The sequence below is a fragment of the Grus americana genome, chromosome 24, assembly GCF_028858705.1.
Source record: "Grus americana isolate bGruAme1 chromosome 24, bGruAme1.mat, whole genome shotgun sequence".
Classification (NCBI taxonomy): domain Eukaryota; kingdom Metazoa; phylum Chordata; class Aves; order Gruiformes; family Gruidae; genus Grus; species Grus americana.
The window spans coordinates 2,619,682-2,646,377 of NC_072875.1; the positions used below are offsets into that span (position 1 = coordinate 2,619,682).

At 51.9% G+C, this 26,696-nt stretch overlaps 2 protein-coding genes across 9 annotated transcripts in view; one reads left to right on the forward strand and one right to left on the reverse strand.

Annotated features, from left to right (window-relative positions):
* The window catches only part of DSCAML1 (DS cell adhesion molecule like 1), a 118,024-nt gene extending 114,926 nt beyond the window's left edge, over positions 1–3,098 (forward strand). For all 6 annotated transcript variants that reach the window (XM_054802977.1, XM_054802978.1, XM_054802976.1 and 3 more), the window contains 2 exons: positions 312–623; positions 2,289–3,098. In XM_054802977.1, coding sequence (XP_054658952.1) covers positions 312–623; positions 2,289–2,734 — 758 coding nt within the window. In that variant the 3' untranslated portion in view covers positions 2,735–3,098. The remainder of the gene's footprint in view (positions 1–311; positions 624–2,288) is intronic.
* Positions 3,099–13,556: 10,458 nt separating this feature from the next.
* The window catches only part of CEP164 (centrosomal protein 164), a 37,172-nt gene continuing 24,032 nt past the window's right edge, over positions 13,557–26,696 (reverse strand). For all 3 annotated transcript variants that reach the window (XM_054802988.1, XM_054802987.1, XM_054802985.1), the window contains 19 exons: positions 26,186–26,398; positions 24,812–24,943; positions 24,311–24,527; positions 23,634–23,711; positions 23,245–23,376; positions 22,835–22,957; positions 22,457–22,600; positions 22,152–22,235; positions 21,227–21,295; positions 20,701–20,879; positions 20,007–20,133; positions 19,501–19,568; positions 19,109–19,316; positions 17,963–18,070; positions 17,359–17,473; positions 15,784–16,131; positions 15,254–15,320; positions 14,702–14,824; positions 13,557–13,796 (listed from right to left, as the gene is read on the reverse strand). In XM_054802988.1, the coding sequence (XP_054658963.1) occupies positions 13,697–13,796; positions 14,702–14,824; positions 15,254–15,320; positions 15,784–16,131; positions 17,359–17,473; positions 17,963–18,070; positions 19,109–19,316; positions 19,501–19,568; positions 20,007–20,133; positions 20,701–20,879; positions 21,227–21,295; positions 22,152–22,235; positions 22,457–22,600; positions 22,835–22,957; positions 23,245–23,376; positions 23,634–23,711; positions 24,311–24,527; positions 24,812–24,943; positions 26,186–26,398 (2,635 nt within the window). In that variant the 3' untranslated portion in view covers positions 13,557–13,696. The remainder of the gene's footprint in view (positions 13,797–14,701; positions 14,825–15,253; positions 15,321–15,783; positions 16,132–17,358; positions 17,474–17,962; positions 18,071–19,108; positions 19,317–19,500; positions 19,569–20,006; positions 20,134–20,700; positions 20,880–21,226; positions 21,296–22,151; positions 22,236–22,456; positions 22,601–22,834; positions 22,958–23,244; positions 23,377–23,633; positions 23,712–24,310; positions 24,528–24,811; positions 24,944–26,185; positions 26,399–26,696) is intronic.

The window sequence follows — 26,696 nt, forward strand, 5'->3', positions numbered from 1 at the left end:
CCGTGCCCCTGCTTCCGCTCGGAGCTGTCGAGCACCCGGTTAACCTATGGAGCACGGGCACAGGGCTGCCCTGGCGCGGGGTGGGGAGCGTGTGCGCAGGGCTCTGCCCTGCCTGGCAGACGTGGGGCTCTGCTGTCCTCTCCCTGTGCCCCCCACAAGCTCTGCGGTGGCAGCAGGGGCCGGGTCCAGCTCTGGGGACAGATGGCTGCGTGTATCCCGGGGGGAGAGCCTGGCCATTTCCACAAATGACAACGGTGTGGAAAATGGCAGTCCCAGGCTGGGGAAAACGTGGTGCGTCCTCTCCTTCACAGACAAGGGGCGGAACAGCATGGTATCGACGGAGAGCGCCTCATCTACCTACGAGGAGTTGGCACGTGCCTACGAGCACGCAAAGCTGGAGGAGCAGCTGCAACATGCCAAGTTTGAGATCACAGAGTGCTTCATCTCTGACAGCTCCTCAGACCAGATGACCACCGGCACCACCGACAATGCAGACAGCATGACCTCCATGAGCACCCCGTCAGAGCCTGGCATCTGTCGCTTCACAGCCTCCCCTCCCAAACCCCAGGACAGCGAGCGGGGCAAGAGCGTGGCCGTACCCATCCCTCACCGTGCCAGCAAGAGTATGTACCTTGTCTGGGGTTGTGTGATTCCTGGTCAATGTGTGGTGCACTGGAGAAAACAAATATCCCCTGGGTGCCAGCCTCCCCTTTCCCCTTCCCCAGTTGGCGCATCCTTCTTCCACCCTGCAACACCATTCTTGTCTCTTTTCACACACTAAAGGAAGACAGCAGAAAGAAACAGCTTATAGTTCCAGTGGTAAAAAACAAACCTAGACATATAAAACAGTACTTGCATGCTAGTATTACAGCGTAATATTAGAGTGCAACTTTTATAAGGGAAACATGCAAGTTTTGAAAATTTTACCACCTCACACTTTAGTGTCAGCTTTCATCAATGACGATAAAGCACTATGTTTTCCACAGTTGTGTAGCTGAAAGATGACTCTAAGGGTTGTCCCCTATCTCATTGTCGCTGTAAGTCAGAGACAATGCCACCATTTGTGACTTCTCTTTCACCCCCAGTGACCATGCACTGGAGCACAATGCTTCAAGCCATCTCTTTCCCCGAAGCCCATATAATACAGCCCTTCTAGCAACAGCAATGTTACAATTGGATTCAAAAACGTGGTTTTCGTCATCAAAAACATCACAGCAAAACCATTTGAAACCTGTTTTCTAGCTTATAGTTAGAGTGCCTGCTTCTGAAGAGGCAGCTCAGTAACAGCACATATAACACAGAAATACCTTAACAGAGAATAAAATTTAAGACATTAATGTTTGGACATTATAAGTAAAAGCGGTATGTCTTGAAATGGAATTTCGAAGTAGTATAGTGTTTAAGTATTTGAAAATACAGTACTGTGGATATTTTCCTGCAAGTAATACAGTTATGATATATCACAACCTATTCAGTATAAGTATTATATAGGTATCAATATATGCCTCACTTCATATCTACAATTAACCAGTATAGAGTTATAATGCTGAACAGTTAAAATAAATGTGATAGAGTATCTTTTACAGAACAGTACAAGTCTAACTGGTGTAGTTTACATATTCAATGTAAAATAATGCAGTCTGAAGCATTACTTACTGCAGTTAAAAACCTAATGCATTACGTGTACATGTACCATAACTGACGAACTGACACAACATAGCATACTATGCTCATGCAAACAGCATACGTGGTACAGATAATACAACATTTTTTTTACAGTATGCAGTACACATCAGCATAGTACATTAAGCTATTTCATCTAATATACCACAGTGACAAGTATTCACACAAAATACATTAGAGCAGAATGTGCTATACACCACCATGGGTACTATTGTCTTGTATCCCAGACAGACCAGTAACACAATGCAATCTATTACATACAATACAGCGTATCTGAAAACTTTACACGTGACATACAACACTAAAAAAAACCCCACCAACCAACCCAGTATTACACATAAATGTTCATTCTAAAAAACATTCTTACTTGCTTTTACCTTTACCTGTTGTAATAGCTTATAGACATGCTATGTAAGACATTGAACACCATCATTTGATAGACTCTACACATGGCACTGCCTAGAGCGTGACCATTATGGAATGCAGAATATCATCACACTAGCATAGGATGAGTAACACCGAGAGAGAGGGTGGGGGCCAGGAGGGGTCCCTGGGCCGAGCAGGACCCCCTCCAGCCCCTCACCCACCTCCACTTCCCCTTGCAGGCGACTACTGCAACCTCCCGCTCTACGTCAAGTCGGAGGCCTTCTTCCGCAAGCCCGACACCCACGAGCCCTGCCCCGTGGTGCCGCCGCGGGAAGCCTCCATCCGAAACCTCGCCCGGGCGTACCACGCTCAAGCCCGGCACATGACGCTGGAGCCCGGCGCCAAGCCCCTGGTCCTGCCTCCCCCGGCCTCCGCCGCAACCACCTTACCTCAAAGGACTCTCCCCATGCCCGTCACAGCGAGCACCGCCGCTGCGCCCACCGCCAGCACCGCCCCAGCACCCCCCGCCGCTGCCGAGCCCCCCGCTACCGCCGATGCGCGGGTGCCCACGCACTCCAAAGTGGGGGGCTCCAGGGACTCGCTCCTAGAAATGAGCACATCGGGTGTAGGCAGGTCTCAAAAACAAGGGGCCGGAGCCTACTCCAAGTCCTACACGCTGGTGTAGGGCACCAACCTGAAACCGCCCACGATGGACACCACTCGTTTCCCCCGCCATTTATATTTAATTAACAAACTTGTACATAATGAACTCTTTTGTATAAATGAAGCTATTTTCTTCTTCTCCGAACAGAAAAAGAAACCAGGGCACAAAGAATTTGATGTTACAGATTTAAAAATATAATATATATGTAAACATATATATATATTTCACATTTTGAAAGGGGCACAAGGAAAGACTCAGCGAATTTTTTTTTTTTCCCTGATCTTGTCGGTGGTTTTAAAAAGGAACGTCTCCAAGACATTGCATGCTGTTTTACTGTTCTGAAAACAACAGGAGTTGCTTCAATTTGCAAATGCTTATGTGTTAATACCTTTTTCTATGAAAAAAAACCCAGCGCTGTGTGCAATAAAGGTTATGTTTATACATGGGCGTTTAAGTGAGGGGCTGGGGCCAGGACATCTCTGGAGGAGGGAGAGGCACAGCACTAATACATACGGTAGGTTGAATCCAGATCAAAGAAGCCCTGGGACACGCGGCGCCCAGCACTGCCCGCTTCCCTGCCGAGCTGTGCCAACCTGCAGAGCGCCGGGGCAGGAGGAGGGGAAGGGGTGGGAGCAGGGTCCTCGGAACAGCACTGCCGCCCAGGACACGCCACCGACCGCCAAGCCATGCCGGCCGTAGGGCCGGCCCAGCGGGATGAACCCCCATGCAGGACGGCGAGCCCCAGTCCAGCTCAGCCGGAGGGGTTAACTGCTGCACAGACCCTTCAGACCGCGGCACGGCTCCGGCACAGCATGGCATACAGTCTAAGTACGGTGCGGCTCCACTATCGCACGTGTATCTGGCAAAGCAACTCACAGCAACTCGCTCCCATCAGGGCTCTCGTCCCTTCATGTGTCACAGCATGGGGCCGATCTCTGTTGACTTGAGATGCAATGGTTTCTTTCTTTGAAGGTCGTTCCCTTGACTTGTAGGCTTTGTCCAGTTTATCTTGCTGTGAAGATGCCAGTACCTCTCCTTTTCGACCAAGCCAAGGTTCGACCAACCTTCAGTTACAGTTTGCAGCCCAAGGCTTCTGCGCTCCAGTTACACCAAATGAAATCGCTCCAGTTTCCATTCAACTTCCTTTGCAGCAGTCACATTTAATGCTAATATTCTGTAAGTAAACAGCTTTAATCCCCAATGCATACACATCTGAGAGCAAAAACAAGAGTAGCCAGAGCCCAGGCAAGCAGCCCAGGGCCAGCAACCTTCCTTACCTGTTCTGCTATCCGAGAAGACTAAAATAGTTCATGAGACTTCAGGGAGCACTAGAACCTCCTGGAAGGCAAAGTTCTACTTTGGGTAACTAAGAGGAAATGAAAGTGCAGTTAGTTAAGACTTTAACTTAATAGTTCTTTTAAAGTATGGCAACTAATAAAAATAGGAAGCTTGTCCCTTTGTATGGAAAGGGGATGGTAGGTGTGGGTAGCAAGCATGGAGGGAGAAGTGACAACAACATTAGCTTTTAAACAGCGCTTCTGTTGGGGGGGGGGGGGGCGGCGGCGGCGGAAATGGTAAAAAAAAAGTAACATCTATGCATAGATGTTACAACTGCTACGTTTAACACGTCAGTTATAGTTAAGCACTATGGAGTTGAATTTAATACCTGTCCTAGATTAGTTAATGATAAAGGAATAAGTTATTCATTTAAAACCAGATTGGTCTTACCACAAGATTACCTGCAGTTTCCATTTCCAGCTTGCAGCCCCCTTACCTGCTTGCATTGTCACGCTAGTCAGCAGATCCGCCTTCGCCATCTGGTTCTAACTCCTTAAATCCAGTAGAGCTCAAAGTGCCTTGGCGATGGCCTGGCAGCTCTTCACTCTCAGGGCTCCACACTCATGGCTCAGGAAAGAAGCTGTTACAACAATTTCTTTTGCCCCCCCCCCCCCCCCCCCTTTTTTTTTTTTTTTTTGCCTGTTTTGGTGATTATTCTGGTAACACTCAGAGCCATCCCCTGCAGAGAGGGGGAGTACACTTCCCAAATTGGCTGGCCAGAAGGCATCAGAAATCATGCCTGATGCCACCAGTGTGCCAGGATTGCTATTTCCCACTCGTGTTTTGCACCAAAACCCCCATCAACGCCTTCCTTTGCTATAAAGGACTGGGGTTACTGCCCTGCATCCAGAGCCTCCACCGTTGATACACTGGAAAGTCGTATCAAGAGCATTCAGCCAGCCTCCAAATCCAGGCATGAGAAGGTTATTCTTCTTCTGTGGTACTTACTTTGGGTTTTCCATTGTGGCCTTGTTTTTAATATGAATCCCAAGATTTGTTCTGATTTTCAAGTTTTTGGTGACAATAAAACCTTGGTGAGTTTCCAATTCTTTCATGCAAGGAGTCACCAACAACCCAGCCTTTCACTTCATCCAGAGTCCTGGGAAGCTCCTGGCCGCACGTCCCCTTGCACCCTCCCGGGCAGGCTGCTGCAGCACACCAGGGCTGAGGACCCAGGGGTCCACGCAGCAGCATGTCACAGTCCACATCACTTTCTCCCAAGGTCACATCTGCCTTACACTGGTTAGTGGTTGCTTTCAGCCAAGTGAAATCAGTCCTGCCCTGTCTGTCTCTCCCCGAGAACAGTGCAAAGTGTTGACAAGCAAACTAGCATTTCTCAACCATTTTCCCCAATATTTTAAAGACAGTTCAGCGTACATTAGCCTTCACTACCCTTGGGTCTCTAAAATCCGTACTCTGTAAGTGTCCACCACCACCTCTAAACAGTGTCATGGCAAGGCAACCATGCAGCGCCTCTGAAATGCCAATCCCAGCCTTTAAATAGAAGAGGCAGGAGGCGGCAAGCGTGTTCTCAACTGTGAGAGTAAGTCGATTAGCCACTAAAAGAAGAACAGATTAACACGGATTAACACATCTTTATTGTAATTGGCTAGTACAGATTTCCTTCTACATCTTCACAAGAATTCTCCACCTTACCCTCCCCAGCAGTTACCATCCCTGGCTTTGCATGGTTTAAGACAGCCTTCATTTTCAGCACTCGGCCGTGAGACACCAGCTTCGAGCCCACTGCCCCTCAGTGCTGCTGCACACAGTAACCCACCAGGAGTTGAAGGAAAACAGCCGGTTCAAGCCATGTGAGCCAAACTCTGCCTTCAGCAGCAAACAGGCAAAAAAAAAAAAAACCCCTATCAAGCTCAGAAATCCAAAGAGCCGGTTTGGTTTCGAGTCTGCTTCAGCAGCTGCCTTGCGCGGCTCTCCAGCCAAGCCCCCAGACACCAGGCTACACACCACGCGCCCCTCCTGCTGTCCGCTAGCTCGGGCGGTTCACACCACCGCAGATTGACAGACCAAACCATCACCACCTTCAGGGGAAGGCTGCGAGCAGCACCAGATGCCGACCACACCAGCAGGCAGTAACTGAGCACCAGCAGAAGCCAGACACCAAACACCAGCGCTTACAAACTGACTATAGGCAGGGGCAGCTGGAGACGGAGCCCTTGCAAAAGGAATCTTGGGGTCCTGTCCCTGCCAGACCAGGAGCAGGTCTCTGTTCAGCTTTGCTGGACCAAAAGTCCAGGAGAGGGTGGCTGGGTGGAAGTGGGCGCTCGGATGCCAGAGTTAGCTGCGAGGCATCTGGGGAAGGAGCCCGACCCAGCAGAGCGCAGCGGGTTCAGCCTCGGCACACGCAGCCACAAGAGACAGAGCCCCACCGCATCCCTGCTCTGAAGCCGCAGCACCCCAAGCAGTTCTCCCCAAGAAAAATAGCATCAGCTCACGGTCAGCACGTGGCTCAGCACCTGCTCCCTTCGCTGCCTGCGGCACGCCCACTCGGTGACATCCCGCTCGGGGCCAGCTCCTGGACGCCGTGCTCAGCAGCTCCGCGAGCCAGCCGCCCCGAGCAGGGGACAAAGGCAGTTGTTCTACCCCAGTGCCTCTGGAAGCAGAATGGAGACAGAGAGGCACGGGGGAGGGCTATTACCAGGCCAAGCGAGCCCCAGTTAGGCAGCAAGCAGCCAGCCACAGCTGCCATCAGCTGCGCAGGGCCCCACTCCCACAGCTCAGCCAGCCCCCACGCAGCTCTGGGTGCTGCTGCCAAGGAAAGGCTTGTCAATGCGGGTCACTCCCTGGGTGCCCAGGTCCCATCAAACGGCCCCTGGCCCATTTTACCCTGGCCCACAAGGCAATACTGTCTGGGGAAGGACTGGCCAGGAGAGAGATCTCACTCCAAGCAGCAACCAACACAAACAGCGGAGCATCTACGGGGCACCGGCAGCTATATATCAGGGAGCAGGTTCACCGTCACCACGGCCACAAATCTCTCTGGGGTACAGAACAGACAAAAAGGAGGGACGGTGCAGGGCATGGGTGGCTGACGCATCTACTTCTTCTCCTGCTTCTGCTGCTGGTATCTCCGGAAGTGCGTCTGGATGGTGACGGCCGCCTTCTCGGAAGGATCGCTGAAGAACTTGCTCTCGCCGCTGGCGTCAGGGGTCACGTTGCCTAGGATGACAGCAGAGCCTCACAGCGAGCACAGGCGTTGCCGGTGGCCTCAAGCAGGCTCTGCTGAGCGGGGCAGGGCTCCGGCATCACCCCACCGTGGAGGCAGACTGGCCTCCGCGTACCCCTGGCTCCCCGCAGACAGGAGGGCTTCACCCCGTGATGGAGGTGAAAGGCTGGAGAGTCCACAGCGTGAAGCCACAGCTCCAGCGGCCCATGGGACACGTCGCCACAGCAGAGGGACACGGAGCGGGGAACAGGAGGCGCAGAAAAGCCCGGCCTCCGTGGCAGCGCTAAGCCCTCTATTTACACAGCTTTACTCCCCAAAGACCTCAGCTTCCCCACGTTTAATCACCAAGTACGATACTCACTTACTTTCACACACACAAATAAGATTAGAAAAAAAGCCCGGCACTGTACAGCAATAAAGCTCTCAGGCTGACAAATGGGAGCCCTCCCCACCCCACGCTTAATGTGGCATTAGGGAAGTATCGTGAAATTCAACAGGAACTGAATCAAAGCCACTCAGCAGTGCTCCTTTAAGCGAGCGTGTCACTGCTAAGCACCCCCCGAGCAGCGATCAGAAATCCTGGTGCCAGATGCTGCTGTATAAACTCACCACTGTCACCTGAACCTGTTTTTACTTTGCAATTTCTTTTAGGATGCGAATAAAAAGATACATAAAAAGAGTCCACATTGGGAACTGGTTCCCTCCTGCCCTGCTTAACAAGACACATCGTCAGCCATAAATCCCACCCGCTGCAAAAAAAAAAAAATTCAAACACCGGTGGCCAGGGAGCCACCGGGGCATGTACTGCTCTATGTTTGCTGGAACGAGCCCCCGGCCGTGCCGGCTGCCAACAGCTCTGCAAGATATACGCCCGCTGAAGGAGCCCTGCCACGGCTGGGACTATCAGTAACACCCGCCGCTGCACCAACACAAGTGCCACTGTCAGCCCGGGGGACCTTCACGTGCTCACGTGGCAGCAAAACCCCGAAAAGAGCGAGCGGGCTGGCCAGAGCTACCGCTGCACTGAGGAGGAATGTCACAGCTCAGCACCCCGCCCGCTCTGCCGCAGCATCGCTTTACCTGCCTTGATCCGATTGCCGCCCGAGCTGCACTGAGAATAGAAGTGCTGCAATCCTCTTTGCTGAGCGCTTGACCGCGACAGAGGGGGCGGAGGCTTAGGGGCAAGAGCAAGGAGGAGGAAAGAGGGGCGAATTCAAGGGGCTTCGCCAGACCAGGGAGAAGAGGAAGGGGGGGCTGTTTTAGGGGACAGTGACCCATGTGACTCACTGCAGCAGATTTCATGGGAAAGGGGAGACAGGGATTTGCGTGCACACACAGGTGCTGTTGTGTGTGCAGCACCGAGGCCTTCGCTTGCTGATAGTACAGGTTTCAGCAGACGTCTCACCATCCTGTGCATACTCACCTGCCCTCCTGGGGGTGGGATGAAGGGCACCCTCCACAGGGAGGAGAACTGACCAAAAATGCTGTACAGCCAGCAAGCCACGGGCTGGAGATAAAGCTATCTACAGGGCTTCCCTCCCACAAAGCTGACTTCCAAAATACCCCTTAATAATGTCAGAGAGATTTTGGAAGACGAAAGAGGCGAAGAAGGGTCGAGGTACTGCAACGCCTGCCCTTCTGTTGTGTCTCGGTCACAGCCGTGAGCTTCCCCAACTACTCGGGCAGGGCTGTCTCCCTGCCTGCTCCATACTCACCTTTCTCGCCAGAAATCGAGTAGATGCTGTTGTGCCGAGAGCTCCTGCCTTTCTGCAAAAGTAGGATACAACAAGACTGAGTTATATCTCAGGCAGAGGGGGTGAGCACAGTCCCTTTCAGGCCAGCTGGGAAGCTCTGAAAGGGACAGGGCTGCCCTCGCCGAGCTTTCCACTACCCATTCCCTTTGAGAAACTTGAAAATACTTACTATTGTTCCCTTAAAGAGCACTACAGAGCACTGAGTGATTAACTCGCATTTGTGAGAAATCCTCCAAGGAGGACCAAAGAGCTTTGTATCAAAAGTCAGATCTGACATGCTGGTAGCATCATCAGACGTAGATTGGCACAGGCTAGCCTCGCCAGGTCTGCATTTCAAGTCAGCATGGAGCCAGACCCTCCTGGGTTTCTTCCCTCAACTCCAGCACCTACTGTGATACTGTACCACCTGGAACGTCAGGTCTGCTAGGGGATATGTTCATTCCTAAAACTGAGCTTGAATCTACAAATACCTTTCTTATGTTTTTCAGCTTATTCTGCCTCCTGGCATCACCTTATTTTCTGTCTTTCAAGGGAAAGAGAAAAACCTCTCTCCCTTGCCCAAGCCTTTTGCTCCAAGCAGCCTGTTTGGTTCACAGGTGCGTGCTGCTCCTTTCTGCACTGGGCACTGCCCGCTCCCCCAGCCAGCTGCCTTGGCTGACTGCACGCAGCAGCGGCCAGCCCTCACCTCGCTGTCCCGGCTGGTGCGGCGGCTCTGGGTCACACACTGGATCTGCCAGGGCAGGGGCTGGTACACAAGGTACGGCAGGGGCTCTTCGTGGAACAGGCTGGTCCCGAGCTGGACACAGAAAGGATTTGCAGCAGGTAAGAGAACAGGACAGAAGCAGGAGAGCAACAAAACAAGCTGCTCCTCCAAATGCATCACAACTCACGGGGACCTCGCCAGCTGTGGCAATGCTCAGCATGTCATCCAGCACCACACTGACGACCGATTCTCATCACGAGGTGGTGGGGCTGCAGAGCTCACGGGCAAGGCTGAGGCCACGAGGCTCTGTATCAATTACAGGTGGCCCTGACCTCCTGCCCAGGGTGCCGCAGGTGGCCATGCCCACCAAGGCAGAGACCTCTGCCTCCTCTCCCTGCCCCGAGGTATTTGTGGGGCCAGAGAATTGCAGAGGGCAGGAGCTGGTCTGGAGACTGCAGGAGAGGCAGGGCTCAGAGCCCCGCTGCAGACTTGCGCTGTGACACCAGGACGGTCACTCCCCCTGCAACGCACACCGCACAGCGGGGCCAGGGCACGCCGCTGCAGGACCCTCGGGAAGGAGCTAGCACAGCCAGAGGCATGGTCGGTGGGGCCAAGAGCCACTGCCTGTCCTCCAACAGTCAGCCAGGCTGGCGACGCAGCCCCTGGCCAGCAGAGAAAACGTTTCCACTTTCTTTCTTCTCCCCAGAGAGCAGCCGTAGATAGGGAAGGGGTTTTTTTGGAGCTCCGAGACTCAGCATGCCTACACGCCCCACCACTCGCCACCTCCTCTAATAAGATAACCCACATGCTTCTAGAAATGAAAAGCATGTAACTCCGACCTGCCGCCAGGTCAGCCCAGACTCACCTGTCCAAAAGCTCTCACCACAAAAAACAGGGCTGTCATCAAGGTCGCCAGCATGGCTGGGGTCGCCAAGGGGCTCCCTCTGTTCGGGGGAGTCAAAGCTCTGGGAGCGACGCGCAGCAGTCTCCAAGCAGCCAGGGACTGAAACGTCCCTTCTCCGGCAGGCAGACTCCAAGCCCCTTAATGAGCTTACGGCTCGCGTTCATCTTGGCGGAGTAATCGCGCCCTGTCCTTTTGCTCTTATAATCGCCGCGTTTCTCCAACATACACAGTACCGGCATTCCAGGAAAAGCAAATCCTCTTCTCTACGTACATAGGCGGGCCGGTGCGCACAGACACGCGCACACACCCCTGCGTCTCAGACCACGAGCCAGGGCAGAGCTCCCCTGCTCGGGACGGCTGCTCGGCAGGATGACAGCAAGGCCTCCCAAACCCAGGAGGCGCCTATGGTTCAGACAGACTTTGGATTTCTCCAAGTCGCCCTGTGCTCTTTGCACAGCAGCTGCCTCAGGAGCGGGGTAGGGGACCTGTCCCCAAAAGCACACCTACCTGGACAGTGTGTGTTGCCAGCAGAGACCTCCTCCAGTGGTTCTTATCACAGCTCTCCAGCGGGCAAAGACACACAAGTGCAGGTCTAGCACAGCAAGAACTGGGGCGACTCCAGGTTTGGTGGTGGTTTGCATTTTGTTTTAAGGATGTGCACTATGACGTACTACCTTAAAGGGAAAAAATCCCAAAGGGGCAAACACACACAGCTGGGAACAGCTGCCACAGGCATCCCAGGGCTGCTGGAAGGAGGCAAGAAGGGGAAAGGAACAAGCCAGGGAACGAGGAAAAGCACATCACCAATCCTGCCTGATTTCAGCAATCCCACCGGCAGGACTCCAGCAAGCACACTGCTGCCGCAGCAGCGCTTAAAACACCACTTGGGGAAATTCATGGCTGCTCTGAAATAAATGGAGAAATCAGTAGCAACAGCCACTCTGCAGAGTTAGCCAATTTTAACACATCCCAAGGTGCCGGGGAGCAGCCCCAGAGTGAAGCCCTGTTCCCCTCCACTGCAACAGTTCTCCCCGTTTCCCCAGGGAGAACACCCCACCTGCTTCGGCAGAGACCCCAGCACCCTCGCCCACCCCGCGGGCAGCCCTTCCCTGGGCGCCCAGCTGAGCCGGCCTTGGACTGTTCCTGCACACAGCCCGTCCTCCAACCTTGACATAAAGCTCTGGAGTGAGACAACCATTGTAACGAGACTATACGACAGTTTTATGAAAAGGGCAGGATAGGAGCCCATGAAAAGCTGTCCTGCTGGCTGAAAGCCCCATGAAGAATTGCTTTTCTAGTTTTGTTTTTTAGCTTTCTATCTGCCCCTGCATTTGCTACCCTGGCCAGGTACTTAATAGAATAATGGTAATAAAGCCGCAGTGAGCTGAAGTGGTCTTGGAAATTGCCAGAGATGACCTTGACAAGACAAAACATGAAACAGCCCGGAGACAAGCGAGGGGAAGATGTGAAAGGTAAGTACAAGCTGGATATCTAGGGCTACAACATGACGTCTCAACGAGAGAAAAACAGAGCTATAAACATCACCGCCATACAAAACAGGCTCACATTGATTTAATTTGTGTACAAAACCAGATACAGCTGCTATCGTGGGTTTCGCCAGGAAAGAGGAACACGTTTCAAACCAAGCCATTGCTACCAGGATTTCCTCAGCAAGGACACCGCCGAGATTCTGTACTGGCAGCACCTGCAGGCGGACTACCCTGCGCTTCACTAGCAAGCGAAGGTTGGAGAACATGGACCTGACCGAGCTGTCCCGGGACAAAGGCTGCCCCAGTAAATAAAAAATTCTAGGGAAATCAGCAGGAGACACGTACAGACATTCTTAAGACTTTTATATATTTTTGATAAACATAATTTTTTCTATATATAGAAATAGAAACAGCGTGAGCTGTTGCAGCGTTGTGCCGGTACGCAGCACCCGGGAAGCAAAGCAGGAGGGGATTCTGCTTTACGCCGCTGCACATCGTTAGCCACACCGAGGAACACAAACAGCACAAAAGGGTGCGGAGCAGCGGCTTTACCACCCTCCCTGCATCAGCCGTCTCTATGGAGAGCGACTTTGAAGATGATTTCTCACAGATGGGATCCCTTGAAATGCAGACTTCTTCATCAGACAAAATGGCAAGTGGTTCAACATTTTTTTTAAACATGAAATATTTAAAGTCGGCTTGGAGGAAATACTGACAAAGACAACCAAATACCACATTTCCCACTCAGCAGTAGGAAAACCTCCCTGACTTCTCCCCGTTGGTTCGAGCTGCACCATCTGTCCCCCCTGCAGCTCCCTCACCCCAGCAGGGCTGTGACGCGCTGTGGATCCAGCCTCTGCAGAGGAACACCACTGCAGCCACCCAGTGAGCAAAGCGACGGGCCACCGTCTGGCGGCTGAGGTCCGAGAGCTGTGCATCCCAACGCCTCAGCCTGGTTTCTAGCCGCGCAGAGCCCGTTCCAGAGAGCGGCAGAGCTGCTGCAGGAGCAGCAAGGCCGGGCACCAAGGGCTCCCGTCTGCTTCCCCAGCTGTTGGAGAGGGGTCTGGAGCTCGGCCCAAAAGAGAGGAACAGTTCCCAAGAGTCACAATCTGCCATTCCCCAATTCTGTCCCCAGACTCTACAGCCATTTCCCAGTTCCCTCTCCCCAGATGACTTGGCCCACCTGCAATTAAGCATTTGCTGGGCATCAGTGTGGGCTCATTTCCTGACACGCTTCCTCTAGCACAGTCTCAGCTGGATTCACATCCTCCCCCTTGACCAGTTACTCAAAGTCCTCCGTGATTCACAGCCCTGGCTCGTGATCGCTAGAATACTAATGAGAGAACTGTTGATTTATTGAAGCCCTGATATTTCACCACTGGATTAAACAGTCTATAAAGTATATTTAGACACATTACAGGATTAGGAGAATCCACCTGGGAAGTTCACTTCCCTCTTCCTCCCCTCTCTCGTGAAGAGACTTTATTTCAAGGGCACAGCACAAAGACACAGCGGAGGTGGCCAGGCATCGCCAAAACCCAGTGTATCGTTAGGGAAATACGGGCACGGGCCCCCACCGCCGTCTCTCCAGAGCCAAGTCCCACCTTTTAGTAATAGTACACTTTAATTTGTCTGTTTTCATCCAGTCCTAGCTGAAGTAGGCTGGGGCTGCTGGCAGGGGGCTTCTGTGCACCTGGGAAGAGAGGTCTGGCAGCCGGGTGAAGGAAAAGCCTGGCTCAGAGACAGGATTAGCACGCATGAGCACAGCCAGCAGACGGGGCAGGTACCGAGGGGCAGGAGCCAGCCTCGCGCACACGTGTTGTTTTTAGCCTGCTGCATCCAAGTCAAATGGTATTAAAGGGGGATTAGGGAATTCACAGGAGCACCGTGCTCAGGACAGTGTGCGCGCTCGGAGACCCGAGGGATTTGCTGCCAACATCAGCGTACGCTGCAGAGGAGATACGGATGGCCCCGGCATAATGCTGTTACAACACAAGCCTGGAAACATCCCCGCTAACAGCGCCCAGACCTCTCGCTCATTCGATCCAACCGCGTGCTACGCCATGCCTCAAAACCGAGCTGGAGGGAGAGCTCTGCTGGGGAGCCCCAGCACTCCCTGCCCAGCCGTGGGGCCACCCCACATGCCAGGCACCCTCACCTCGCAGAGACGCCTTCGCATCATTCCAGGCAGGGACTGCCCATGGCAAAGTCACCCGCGAGGCTGGGGCCGTGTCAGCGGCACCAAAACCTGGCCTCCAAGGCTAGGACCCTGCTGCCTCCTCCATTCAGCACTCTTTAGTGCTTCTGCTCTGCTGTGGTACACAGCAGTTGGACCTGGTAATGTGAGAATTTAAAAAAAAAAAACCTCCTTAACCAAAGAGCATCACAGCACAACTGTGGACAGGGAAAATACTTTGTCAAGTAAGACTCAAGGAAGAGCCAACAGGTCACTCACGCTGTAAATGCTGAGCATCGTATTCCTTTGTAGAAGTGGACACTAAAATTGCTGTTCAATGCTTCAGTGCTCCTGATTCACTCTCCTCCTGCTGCCTCCTCCTACCTGCTGCAGGAAGCTGGAGTGCAATTAAACACCAGAGCCAGGCAAAGGATACACTTTTGAATCCCTCTTGAAGTCTTCCAGCCATTTCTTGTTGGTCTCAATCATTCCTTGAATACTCATCTTGTCTGACTCACGGCTCTGGAACTGGGAGTGCTGGAACAGCCGTACTTGTTCACTGTTGCAGAGACAAAGAGACAAGTGGGAAAGAGAGGTCTAAGCAGAAACAACCCCAGACATGACAAGGAAAGTGATGGGCAGCTACAGAAAGAGCCACGGTTAACAAAAAGCAACCTCCTCTTGGCTCTAAGCCCTCTGCCCAACTGCATCGTAGAGCGATGCTGCTGCAGCAGCCGCCCACTATCAGGCTGCTGCCCTCCTTTTTGTCTGCGTAGCATCAGCAAGGTTTGGGTGGCAGCCTCTGCTCCATCCAGCCAAGCTACAAGGCAGCGCCAAGCATGCGGCGGTGCATAACTACTAATATCTAACTTGTCTACTTAATATGTAGCTTATGATTTTGTTGTCTACTTGTTTGTGACCTGCAAGTCATTCCAGAGAAATAAAAGCAGCACAGCGAAACAACAGCTCAAGGCAAAAAGACCCTTACTCTGCAGGTACGTATCCCAGCTTGTCGTCCTGAGGTTTGGAGCTTCCACTGAGCGACGGGAACCCACCTGGAAAACAGACATTACATACAGGCCCCCCAAAAATTGACAGTCTTTACATCTGGGTGCATTTACTTTCTTGGGCTATGGAGACACTGTCCTTACAAGCTGAGCCACCTGCTGAGGCCACAGTGGTGTTAAGCAAACAGAGATGGTGAACCCCATCTGCAATTCACAGGAGGCTTCCAGTGAAGCAGGGCTGTCTCCTCTTTTGCTCCCTGCTTTAGTAACAACTGCTTTCGTGGGTGTACGTTAAAGGCTGAACTCCTCCAGAAACAGGATGACAAGATGAGCCATATGCTGCACTTCCCGGAACGAGGTTCTCATTCCTTATCCTGTTAGCACCGTGCCCATCAGCAGCACCAGTGCATCTGGCCTTACCAGCACCGGAGGGGTGAGCTGGTTAAAGCCTGCAGGATGGCAAAACCAGAAGTCGTAGGCAAGCAAGCAGATGGATTAACAGGAGACTTACCCGGGAAATACTTGTGCCATTTCTCTGCCAGGATGCTGTCCACTGACTGTCCAGCTGCGAAAGAGCGACTGGAGCTCAGCCCAGTGCTCCAGGCCCACGGGTCTACCAGAGACACCCCGGCAGGAGACACCAGGGAGCCACCCGCCTGAAGTCCTGCCAAGGAGGTATATGTAGAAATAGGGACACCATCGCAGGGCGTCGAGGTGAAGAGCCGAGACTGGCGATCGTTCAGAGAGTCCAAGACGCCGAGGACCCCATTCAGTTCACTAGTGATATGCCGCAGAGACTCTGTCAAGTAGTGGATCTTGTCCAGCTGTGGGGCAGGCTGTAAATTGGTTCTCAAATCAACTGGCAGAAGAGAGGGGAAAAAAGTGATTGTTGGGAAGGCAAGGGAGATGCTGCCTCTGGCAGGAGACTTGCTTTCCACTCTGTGTTGTGCTCCGAGGCGAGTTCGATCGGTGTGTGCTAGGTGGGGTACAGAGGGAAAACCTGGCTTTGCAGCCAACAACAGAGAGAGGGGCTGACAACTAGGATTTATGCCTTGGAGGCTGCTTAGGCACAAAGCAGAGGACAACTACGGTAGGAAGGACAAGATCCTCCGGTGCTACAAGAACGGGGCCTGCAGGACAAGCCTGGATACGCATTAGTGTGCGTTTTGCCTCCCTGCTCCATCCCTCCGAGTTCTCCTGCACCCTGCAGCCGCAAACATAACGGCGATTCCCTTGCAAATGGCAAGGCCTTTCAAGGGCTGCATGTTCCATGCTGAAGCCCCCCCGTACTGCACCCTGCCACAGGGAATCGTGCTCTACTTCAACGGTCTCACTGCACACAAACTGAGCAGATGCAAAATTGGTTGCAATTCACACGCTCATAAAAAGCAAGCTCTCTGGGCCACCAGCCAGGCTGGAGGTAAGACCACTAGGGCAGCTCTCATCTCATGGTGAGAGAAGACCCTTGAGTTTCACATGTGCCTGCACATATTTTACTGATCAGGGTCAGCGAGACAATCCCAGACTGGACCGCTTGTCAGTCTGTTGCCATAGGGAAGTTTTCCAAGTTTTCTTTAAGCTTCAGCCTTGCCAGCCTTTCTGCAAGCAGCACAACCCTCCTGCCTTCCCGGCTGTTTATGGGAGCCCTTCTTCCCACCTGCACAACTCCCGCTACAGGCGACGGAAGACAGACAGAAGAGCACAGCAGCCTCTCCTGCCAGAGATGTGAGGAAGAGGAAGCCTGGACACCTGCAGAAGCACAATACAGCTCTGCAACAGCAGAGAGGGAAGAACTGAAACCAGATTTTATAATCCACTCTAAAAAAACAGAGATACAGATTTAAAAGGCAAGTTCACACACAGATTCCATCCCTCTCATCTGCCACTACAGGCAGGAAATAAGTTTTTCAAAAGCTGTTGTATATCCAGAGCAGTCTCAGTCACTGATAGGAGACCCACCTCAGACACTAATCAACACAAGTGAGAACAACAGAAGGTACATCAGAAAGGCAAGACTGAGCGCCAGAGCTAGGTCTACAGCATTATACATGGGGCACAGTGTATATCGGGCCTGTCAGGCACTTACTTTTAGGCTGATGCAGATTTATACTGGATGTACTGTTTGAGTCCTCAGAGTTGCTGAGATCAAAAGTCACAATCTTCTTGCATGCAGCACTCTTCAGCGTATCTTCATCTGAAAGCTGGTCAGAAGAAGGAAAACAGTGCACATAACCTGCTGTTCTGTCCCTGAAACATAAAAGCTACTAGAATACTGCCTACAGCTTGTCTATGCTGGCCAGCCTGCCACCAGGCATAGGCCAAGTGAAGGCAGGCTCGTCTTCAGTCCCTGACCGCAGAACCTGAAAGTCAAGAGATCGCTTTGTCTCTGGAAGCGGCACGCGCCTGCGCTAGAGGCCAGATCTAGCGGCCACACGAATGGGCCCTTCTAGGCAGAAGTCAAGGTGTTTTGTGCTTTCAATAAGCCTCACAACTCTTGCTTCGGCTGGGTTCTCTTTGCACGGAGGGCAAGTGCTTGACCATCGAAGCAAACGCAAAAGCACAAGACCTAACAGCCCTCCCAGGGACCGAAAGCCCTGCAGAGAGCCCAGCCTAGGGGAGGAAGCCAGGAGCTCCGGGCAGGGTGGGAATGCAGCAGGGCAGGCACAAGCAACAGCAGTGCTGGTGGTTACCTCCTCCAGCAGCGAGGACTCCAACTGGCTTAGCTTCTCCTCTTTCTTCTTCAGCAGCACCTGTCCTTTCCGCATAGCCGACTTCATCTTGTCCAACTGCTTTGCTTCCTGCAGTGGATCAACAGCCAAGCCAAGGAAGAAAGTTAAACGAGAAAGACAAGAAACATTCTACGTTAGCGGTCAGGATGACTTTCATTACGTCACTCCTACTCGACCCAGGAAATCATGCTGCTGCAGTAAAACTGCTCTCAAGTCTTAGAGTGTACAGAGGGCAGAGCACATGCCTCAAAGCACGTTTATCCCAAGGAAAAGGAGGTTTCACTTCCAAACCCTGCATCCAACAGGGTCAACAGCTTTGGTTCTGCAGACGTGAATGCTCTCCGTGAAGGAAAGTCCTTCCCTGTCTTTGGCTGGCACATCAGCAGAGCTGGCAAGCTGATCCAAGCAAAGGTGAAGTCTCTGTAGAACTACAACGATAAACTTGTACCTTGACAGGATGGATACCTGTCACTTCCTTTGCTTGAGGAGAAAACGTTATGCGACTTGCATGACACAGGAATCCCCCTTTCCCTACCAAATGCTTTCTCCATCTTTACAGTCTCAAGAGTTCCAATTAACGATTAAGTTCCTGCAATCTAGCAAGCTGCTGAGCCCTGGCTGCACGGCAGCAACCGCTTTGTAGATCCTTCCTAATCCAAGGCACACAGTGAAACAGAACTGGAACTATTCTGCTGTGCAATGCTCCGTTAGCTGTGGGCTTTGCATGTGCACACGGGCAGTGTTGGCCACTCATCTGATGCACGGTAACATCACCATGACCCAAAGCCGAAGTTCTCTTTAGGCCAGCTTCTCTGACACTGCATTTGCACTGTGTTCCTGAACAGCTCTCTTGGCCTTCCTGAAGTAATCTACAGCCGGCCCGAGATGGACAAGGACTCTAACCCTTGTGCTACGATGAGGCAAGACAAGCAGGGATGAACGCTGCACTAAAGAACAGTCACACAAGATCAGATTTCCAGGAGGACTGAACACCCACAGCTGCCCATCACCGTACCTGCGGAGCCAGGAATTGATCCCAGGGCCGTGGATTTGTTTGCGCGGCCACGATGCCCGAAATCTGGACACAGGCAGCGCTCGGTGGCTCACCTCTTCCAGGTTCTTGCGCACACCCTCCAGGAGCTGGGAGCTGTCAGGATCCTGCACCACCTCCTGCGCTTTCTGCATATCCTGGCGCCACTGCTGCTTTGCAGCTTTCAGTGCCGTGTGCCTCTTCCTCATGGAGCGGGTCTGGCGCACCAGGAACTCCTTGGCATTCCTGATGGAGATCCCTTCCGCAGAGATGTAGCTCCTGACGCTACACGGAAGAGACAGGCATGCTCCTAGCTTTCTGTGCTGGCTGTGCCATCCTGCCAGCCTCACGCAGCAGCCTCCCCAAAAATGGATCGTCAGTGCAATGCATGTAAACCCAAGCAAAACCATTGGCTTGTAAAACTAAAGGAACAATATTTTCCAGAAGCAGCTGGCATACAGATACTCACTGATCAAACGGGGAGTCGCTGTCCTCATGGCTTTGAGAGGGTGGAGAAGCAGGCTCTCCGGACGAGTCCTGAGGAGTTGAAACATTTCAAAAGCAAGATATATATATATATATAGGGGAAACAGAACCCCAGGTTGCCATAAGAGCAAATTAGGCAATTAGGAGCAAAAACTCAGCATGACATCACCACAGTACCGCCCAGATCCAAGACCAGTGCCAGGGATGTTCTGTATGTCACCTTTTAAAAAACTGAAAGGCTTCTCTATCCCTGACTCAAGCCTTGCTTTTAACTCCAAGGGTGCTTGAGTAGCCCACACCCCTTTATCTCTAGTAATAATAAACAGAAATCAACAACGACTACAAAACACGTTGATGTCCTCTGGCAAAGAGGAACGCATCACTGCATCTCAAATGAGTCCACAGAGAAGGAGCCAAAGCTGGGATTTTCAAGGGAGTTACGGTCTCCGATCTCACAAGGCAAACACTTTTACAGTCTGCTTTACTCACAGCTTGACCAGTTTCTCTCAGGTCTTCAACGTGGAGCTCGGCTTTCCTTCTTGGAGATTCTGCACTTTCTTCTGCCTCCAGTTCTTTCAAAGTCTCCTGTTTGCTCCTGACAGCTGCCTCCAGCTCACTGTCGCAAGAAAAGGCAACAGTGGCAGCACTTGATCAGACTGCAGGTCCATCTAGCTCCGCAACCTATCTGCGCTGGTCTCCAAAGTGACCTCCAGTTTCCAGGAAGGAAAGGGCCACAGATGTGCCATATAACACCACAGTATCGGGTCAGTGGTGTTATGTCAAACGTAACCTGGCTGAGCAGGGAAACATTGCTTCGCATTTGTCTTGAGCAAGCCCTTACCCAGAAGCTCAGCTGCATTTGAAAAAAAACCCCAAAATAGTCTTTTCACTACCCCCTCAAAGCATCTTATTAACTTCACAAGACAAGAGGTGAAGACGAACAAGTTAACCTGACAACTTGAGGCAGAGGGACACATTTACACAGCAAGTCATTAATAGATCTGGAAACAGAACCCAGGACCTCCCTGCCCTCAACATGCAGTAAAACCACCCTTAGGATCCTGAAGGAATATGGCCAAGGAGCTCAAGAGATACGGGAGAGGTCCCGGTTAGGTTAGAGAGGTTTCTGTTAGGGGCATGGGGTAGATGTTTTTGCATTAGAGGAAGCTTCTCATACACACACCTGATACGTTTCTGCAGCCTCTGGCTCCGGGTCTGCAACAAGTCCACCTGGGCCTCCAGTTCAGCTTTCTGGTCCTGGAGCTCTTCAAGAGACCTACGCAGTTGCCGGATGGACTCAAGAAGGCTGGCATGCTCCTTCCTATTCTCCTCAAGGCGGAGCTGAGAAGCTAAAGCAGCTTCCTAGACGAAAACCAGAAAATCCCCAATAGTAGTTTCCCCAACACCAAAACAAAAAGCACACAACAGGCAACAGACTTGCTACCTGCGCAGCACACAGGAGGTCCCGGAGCTACACGGGCACACACCACATGCCAATCCTGGAATAACGGGACCATGTCTCTTTTTTGGAAACAGCTCAGAGCTAATCAAACACCCAGTGGGATGCGTTCCAGGCTGAGGCAAGGAGGGATTGGCAGACTCAATTTAAAAGCAACAGCTTGCTTTTTTAAAGCCCTAGATCTAGTGTGGTCCCCTCATCCCCAAAAGAGAGGCAGCACAGCACCTCTCCACAGCTAAGGCATACGTACGTCTCTTTCTAGCTCAGTCCGCCTGTCTTCATCCAGCAGCTGCTGCCTTTTCTTTCTCAGCGCCTCCTCCTATATACAGGTGAGAAAGCAGGTGAGTGTCAGAGCGAGGAGACTGCCGATGCCGAGCAGCACTTGAAGTGCAGAGGTCAGACCTGAGTTTCGAGACTATTTCAAAATACCTGAGGTTTGTCATCAGTTTTGCTTGATTCCCCCCACACACACTTAAGCTCCCCTCCCTTTATCTGACTTCAAGTGAGAAGCTGGGAATATTTGCACTCCTGTGGAGGAACACCCCATCCTGCTCAGCTGCAAGAGTGTTCAAGGCACATAGCCATTCCTGCAGGATGCTGCTTTTGTGAAGCCGCTGGCTGCCTCCAGCATTTCTCCACCTTTACTTCCTCGCTCCTGTGCCGCTTCGGAAGGAAGGACTCACAGAAGCAAGGTTATGATCTACAGCCCTCGGTGAAGACCAGGGCTTGAGAGATCTGGCAGGCAAGAGCATCACCCAGAGATTTCTGCCAGCTCCACAGGAGCATTTGGAGTGCTTCCCTCTCCCACTCTGCTACCCAAGATCCAGAAACACTCATTCCCTTTTCTTGGCAGCAGGGAGAAGAGGCAAGTCAGGGAGGGATTGACTAAAATCCAAAGCGATACCAAGCAAGACATGCTGCCTTGAAAAGGATTCGACAATCCCTCTGTCAGTTACAGTCTCCCAGAAGAGCGCTGACTTTCACTGCAAACGTCAGCCATGAGGCCGTACCGCTGGGAGTGCTTAGCCCTGCTCCAACTGTGACGGAAGCTTCACCTGTCGCTCGGATGGCAGCTAAAGCCCTGGCTGGGCACTTCTGAAAAGGTCCCACAAGGAAGCGGCCAGAGGAGCAGCACAGGCTAGGAAACCTCTGCGAGCCCAAGAGGGCTGGCTCACCTGGCTCAGGAGCTGCACTGATCTGGCTTTGACGTTCTTTGTGCGCATTTCAAGCTCATTTTCTGATTCCTGGAGTTTTCTTTCCTGCACAGAGATGCAGAGTTAAAGAGAGAACAGCACAAGTTCCTCACTCACCAGGCAGAGCCTTGGAACCAGGAGGAGCGACAGAAACTGGGAAAGCGTGGCCTGTCACTTGTGTCACCCTGGGCTGCAGAGGGCTGCAGGCACACTGAGGTGTCATCCTACCCAGTCCATCCCCAAGCAGCCAAGTCACAGCAAGCTGCTGGGCAAAGCGTTCTCCTCACCTTCTCCCTCTGCCTGTGCTGCAGCGCAGCAAGCCGCTCATCCAGCTCTGCCTGCAGAGCTTTCACCTCCGCTTCATGAAGCTGTCGGAGGCGCGCCATCTCACTTCGCAGGCCTTCAAACAGCTCTGCTCTTTGCTTTCTCTCCTGTTTGTTGCAAGATACAAACAAGAAGAGTGGCTGAGCGAAGCACAACCTCAGCCTAAACTCATTTTACATCATGGCAACAATGCCCACTTCTCCTAGAAGGAACGAGGTTTCCAGTTCTAGGAGTGGCTGAGCTGGGCAGGTCTGGCAAGCAGCAGCGCCAGCCCAGGTACAGCCCGATTGGGCGAGCCACTGCTGTCACCTCTCAGGTTCACTGCTCTCCCCCAGCAGTACCTCCTCCTCATACTGATCCTGAATCCGTGCTAGGACCTCCTGGTGCTCCTCTTTCATCCTCTCCATTTTCTTCTCATGGTCTTTTTCCACTTCCTGGCGTTTCTCTCTCATCAGCTCGCTGAGCTGCGGGGATAACGTGGAAACTTTATTTCCCTGAACTACAGCGGTCCCCCAAGAGATCAACTTTCACCCGAGCAGAAGGACTGAAGCCCAGAGTACCTTGCAAGTGGGATCAGTCTGGGGCCTGGGTAGTACAAAGCAAGTGCCCCGGCGAGGCGAGATGCCGCCGGGGTGTCCTTTCCCCTGAGGCATCACTGTCACCCCAGGCAGGGGATGTGGCCTCTCAGACCTCACCACGCATCCAAGGAGAGGGGGAGAAGATCCTTCAGCAATCCAAGACAAATACTTGCCTCACGTTCGTATTCTGTTACTTGATAGGCTTTTTGCTGCACTTTCTGCTCTGCTCTCTGCAAGTCGTCACGCAGCCGAGCTACTTCGCTCCTCTGTGCCTCCGCTATCTGGGTCTGCAGGCTGGAAATGACCTGCCACAAAAGCCACCCACAGAGACTTGTCACCTTTCTGACAAGATCCATTTAGTGCCCTCCTACAGAGAGCAAGCACCGTGGCGGAGACCAGTGCGTGCAGTCTCACCACCCCCTACTTGGAACACGCCCAAATGCTGTGCCAGACCAGAACTACATTTAGGAAGTGGAAAAACATTAATGGCACCCTCCCTAGCCACCTTTGGTGGCAGAGTAGGAAAAAAACCTATTTACATTCTAAAGATGCTGTCTTTTACCTGACGATGCTTCTCTTCTGCTGCAGATTTCAGCTGCTGGAGTTCAGTTGCAAACTGTTTCTCTAGCTCTTCTACTGCCTACAGAAAGAAGAGCACGACTCTGCTGGAAAACCTCTATGTGTGGGGACATGCCATACCAGATGCATTTGCAGTTAGCATCTATCCATAATCATCAAAAAAAGAAGCACAACAGTAAACCCCTTCCAAACCAGGTTACATACAAGGTGCCTTTACTCTCTATGTGCTTTCCCTCCCACTTGGGAGGGTGCTATTCCCTCCCTCCTCAATGGATCTCAATCATGCTGTGCTGGAAGGACTACAGAGTGCCGCCATTCAAGAACTTAAAGCTCTCTGGAGGACTGCAGCAGCAGCCAGAGGTATTCTGATCTGATAAAATGGCTTGGTTTAGCTTGGCAGAGACATACAGTGATCTTTCTTTTCTTCAGATGCAGTGTGGCCATCTAAATACCTTATTTATTATTAATAAAAATTGGGGGAGTACTCCTCTCCAATCACGCCTCTAACAGCATGCCTAACATCTTCCCTTGATGTTTTAAGTCAGTCATTATTTAAATAACACCTGCATGTACTTTATCTCAACACTTTAGCATTGCAATGCAAGCCAGGGCATCGTGAACAGCAGGGGTCTGACCCTAGCTGGCAATAAAACATCTCACCTTCTTCTTTTCCCTGTCTAATCTCTCCTTGTGCTCACTCAGGAATTGTTCCTTCTCTTGTTCCAGCCCGATCATCTCTTTCTGCTGAGCTTCCTCCATTTCCAGCTTCATTTCCTCCAACACGAGCTGCTGCTTCCTCTCCAGGCTCTCCTTCTCCATTTCCTGCAGGGATTCCCACTCTTCTCTTAGTTTCTGCAGCGTGACCTCTTGCTCTGCCCTGGTAGGTTTGCAACAAGGACAGAAACAGAAACAAGTCACAATTTGGTACTTTACCCCGGGCTCCGTTTAGGAGCCAGAGCTGGCAGAAGACATTGCTATAGGATAGGACAGGCAAGGTACTTCCATCGACACACAGCATCATAGTTTGGGCCTCGTACTTACTGCCAAGGCAGGGTACCAGTTACGGGAGGCTCAGGCATGCTAGCACTTCCACTTTAAATGGTTGCTTCCCTCCCAAAGCAGGGGAGTTATGTCCCTAAAGAGGGCAGAAAAACTTTTCACCTTATCTTCTCCTTCTCTGCCTCAGTCTCCAAGATGATTTTGGCTCGCAGCTTTGAGAGTCTCTCTGTTTCTTCCTTTCTGACACACAACTCTTCCTCCTCAGAAGCCTTTGCCAAAACTTCTTTTAAAGTCCTGAGAGATGAGCAGCCAGGAAAAAAAAAAAAAAAAGGTTCAGGAGGCTTTAATACCTTCACTCCACCTCCCCAAAGCCTCTAGATCAGCTGTGCCTGCCCGAGTGATGCTTTTCCAGGCCTCCAGACCATGAATTCTTCTCCATACCTTCAGAACCTGGCTGCTGGCACAGGACATGCAGCCCCCGAGCATCCAACTTCTGCAGCACATTTTTAAAATGCACAATATCATCATATGTGGCACTTGTTTGGGTTTTTTTCCAGGTAAATGAAATCAACTCCTATTAAACAAAAGCAGGCTCCCAGCCGAGGTACCTGGGTGCATTAGCACCTCTGTAAGCTTTGTATTTTCACATGACACCCTTTTTACTGCTGCTTTATTACTGCATAGACATTTTTCCCTTTAGGTGTGATTTCTGGGTCTTTCTTCGCACCCAAGACAACATTCCCATGACATTTCCTGTCAAGATACTGTTCTGGCTGGCTCAGCGTGCTAAGAACATAAGTATCAAGGCCAGCTGAAGTAAAATACAAGCCTTGAGAGAAAATGCCCCCAAGGAGAGGACACAGCTCCCAGCGCTGTTCCGCTCTCTGGATTGCTATTAGATCCTCACGCACTGGCTGGGTTTCACACAGACATCCGTGCCCTGTTCCTTAAAGTCTTGTTTGGAATTCCGTCTGTAAAACATACAGTACCAGAGTTTCAGATAGTTCCTCTGGGGTAACCTCATCTCCTCTAATGCTCCAATTTCCAGTCCTGTTACTACCATTTAGCCCAGGATTTGAGCGTCTGCCAGGTGGTAAAGCTCCACACACGGAACGGGAAACTTTTCCCAGGTTAACCATAAGACAGGTTTGGAGCTCTGAAAGCTGCGTGTGTATTGAATCGGAGCTCGTCTTGCAGGACACAGGAAGATGCTCTCTTGTCTCTATTGGAGAGCATTTTCCTGAGGCAGACTGTGCTCTCTACACATCTGCTTTCAGCATTTACGGCACCAACAGCAGACCACTATTCGTTTCGATATGTGCAGATCCTCATGCAGAGGAGTGTCTGTGCCACAGGCCCGTACTCCTCCTCCCCAAAGGCTTGGTTCTTGCCTCCTTTGCCCGCAACTCTGCAAAGTAGCGCTACTCCCGAGGCGGTGGCCTAAAACAGCACAAGCCTGCAGCCACCGGCAGTGAAATCACAGCTAGGAAAGGCTCATAGGAGAAATAGCAGGGAGATGAGGTAAGAGGACAGTACCTGAGGGATTTTTCTTTTTGCTGATGAAGCTTCTGTGCTTCCTCCTCCTCCTGCCGCCTCATCTCCTCCTGGAGCTGCTGAATTTTCTCCTCCTTTGCTTGCAATAAATGCATTTTCTCTTGCTCAAGCTCCAGCTCCTTGGCTATTCCCCCCAGGGATTCTTCACTAGGCTGGTTCAAGGACTGCTCCTGTTTGATTTCCTCCTCAGGTTGCCTACCAAAAAGACAAAGCTCCTTTGGCAAAAGGGTGACAGTACACCAAGTAACATGAAAGGAACAGCAATGTCCTCCCCTCAAACAGTACCAGCTCCAAAACAAAAATCTCAAAGCCACCTAATTCTAAAAGCTGTACTGTCGACAAAGGGAAAGGATGTGCAGAACCCCCACGAGACCGCTGCCACTTGCGGGCTGCTGTGGAGCCCTCGCTGTTCGGCTCACGGGAGGTAAGGAACAGCAGCGTAGGCAGGTGGAGGGCGCAGAGGCAGAAGACAAGCTTGCTACAGGAAAGCACT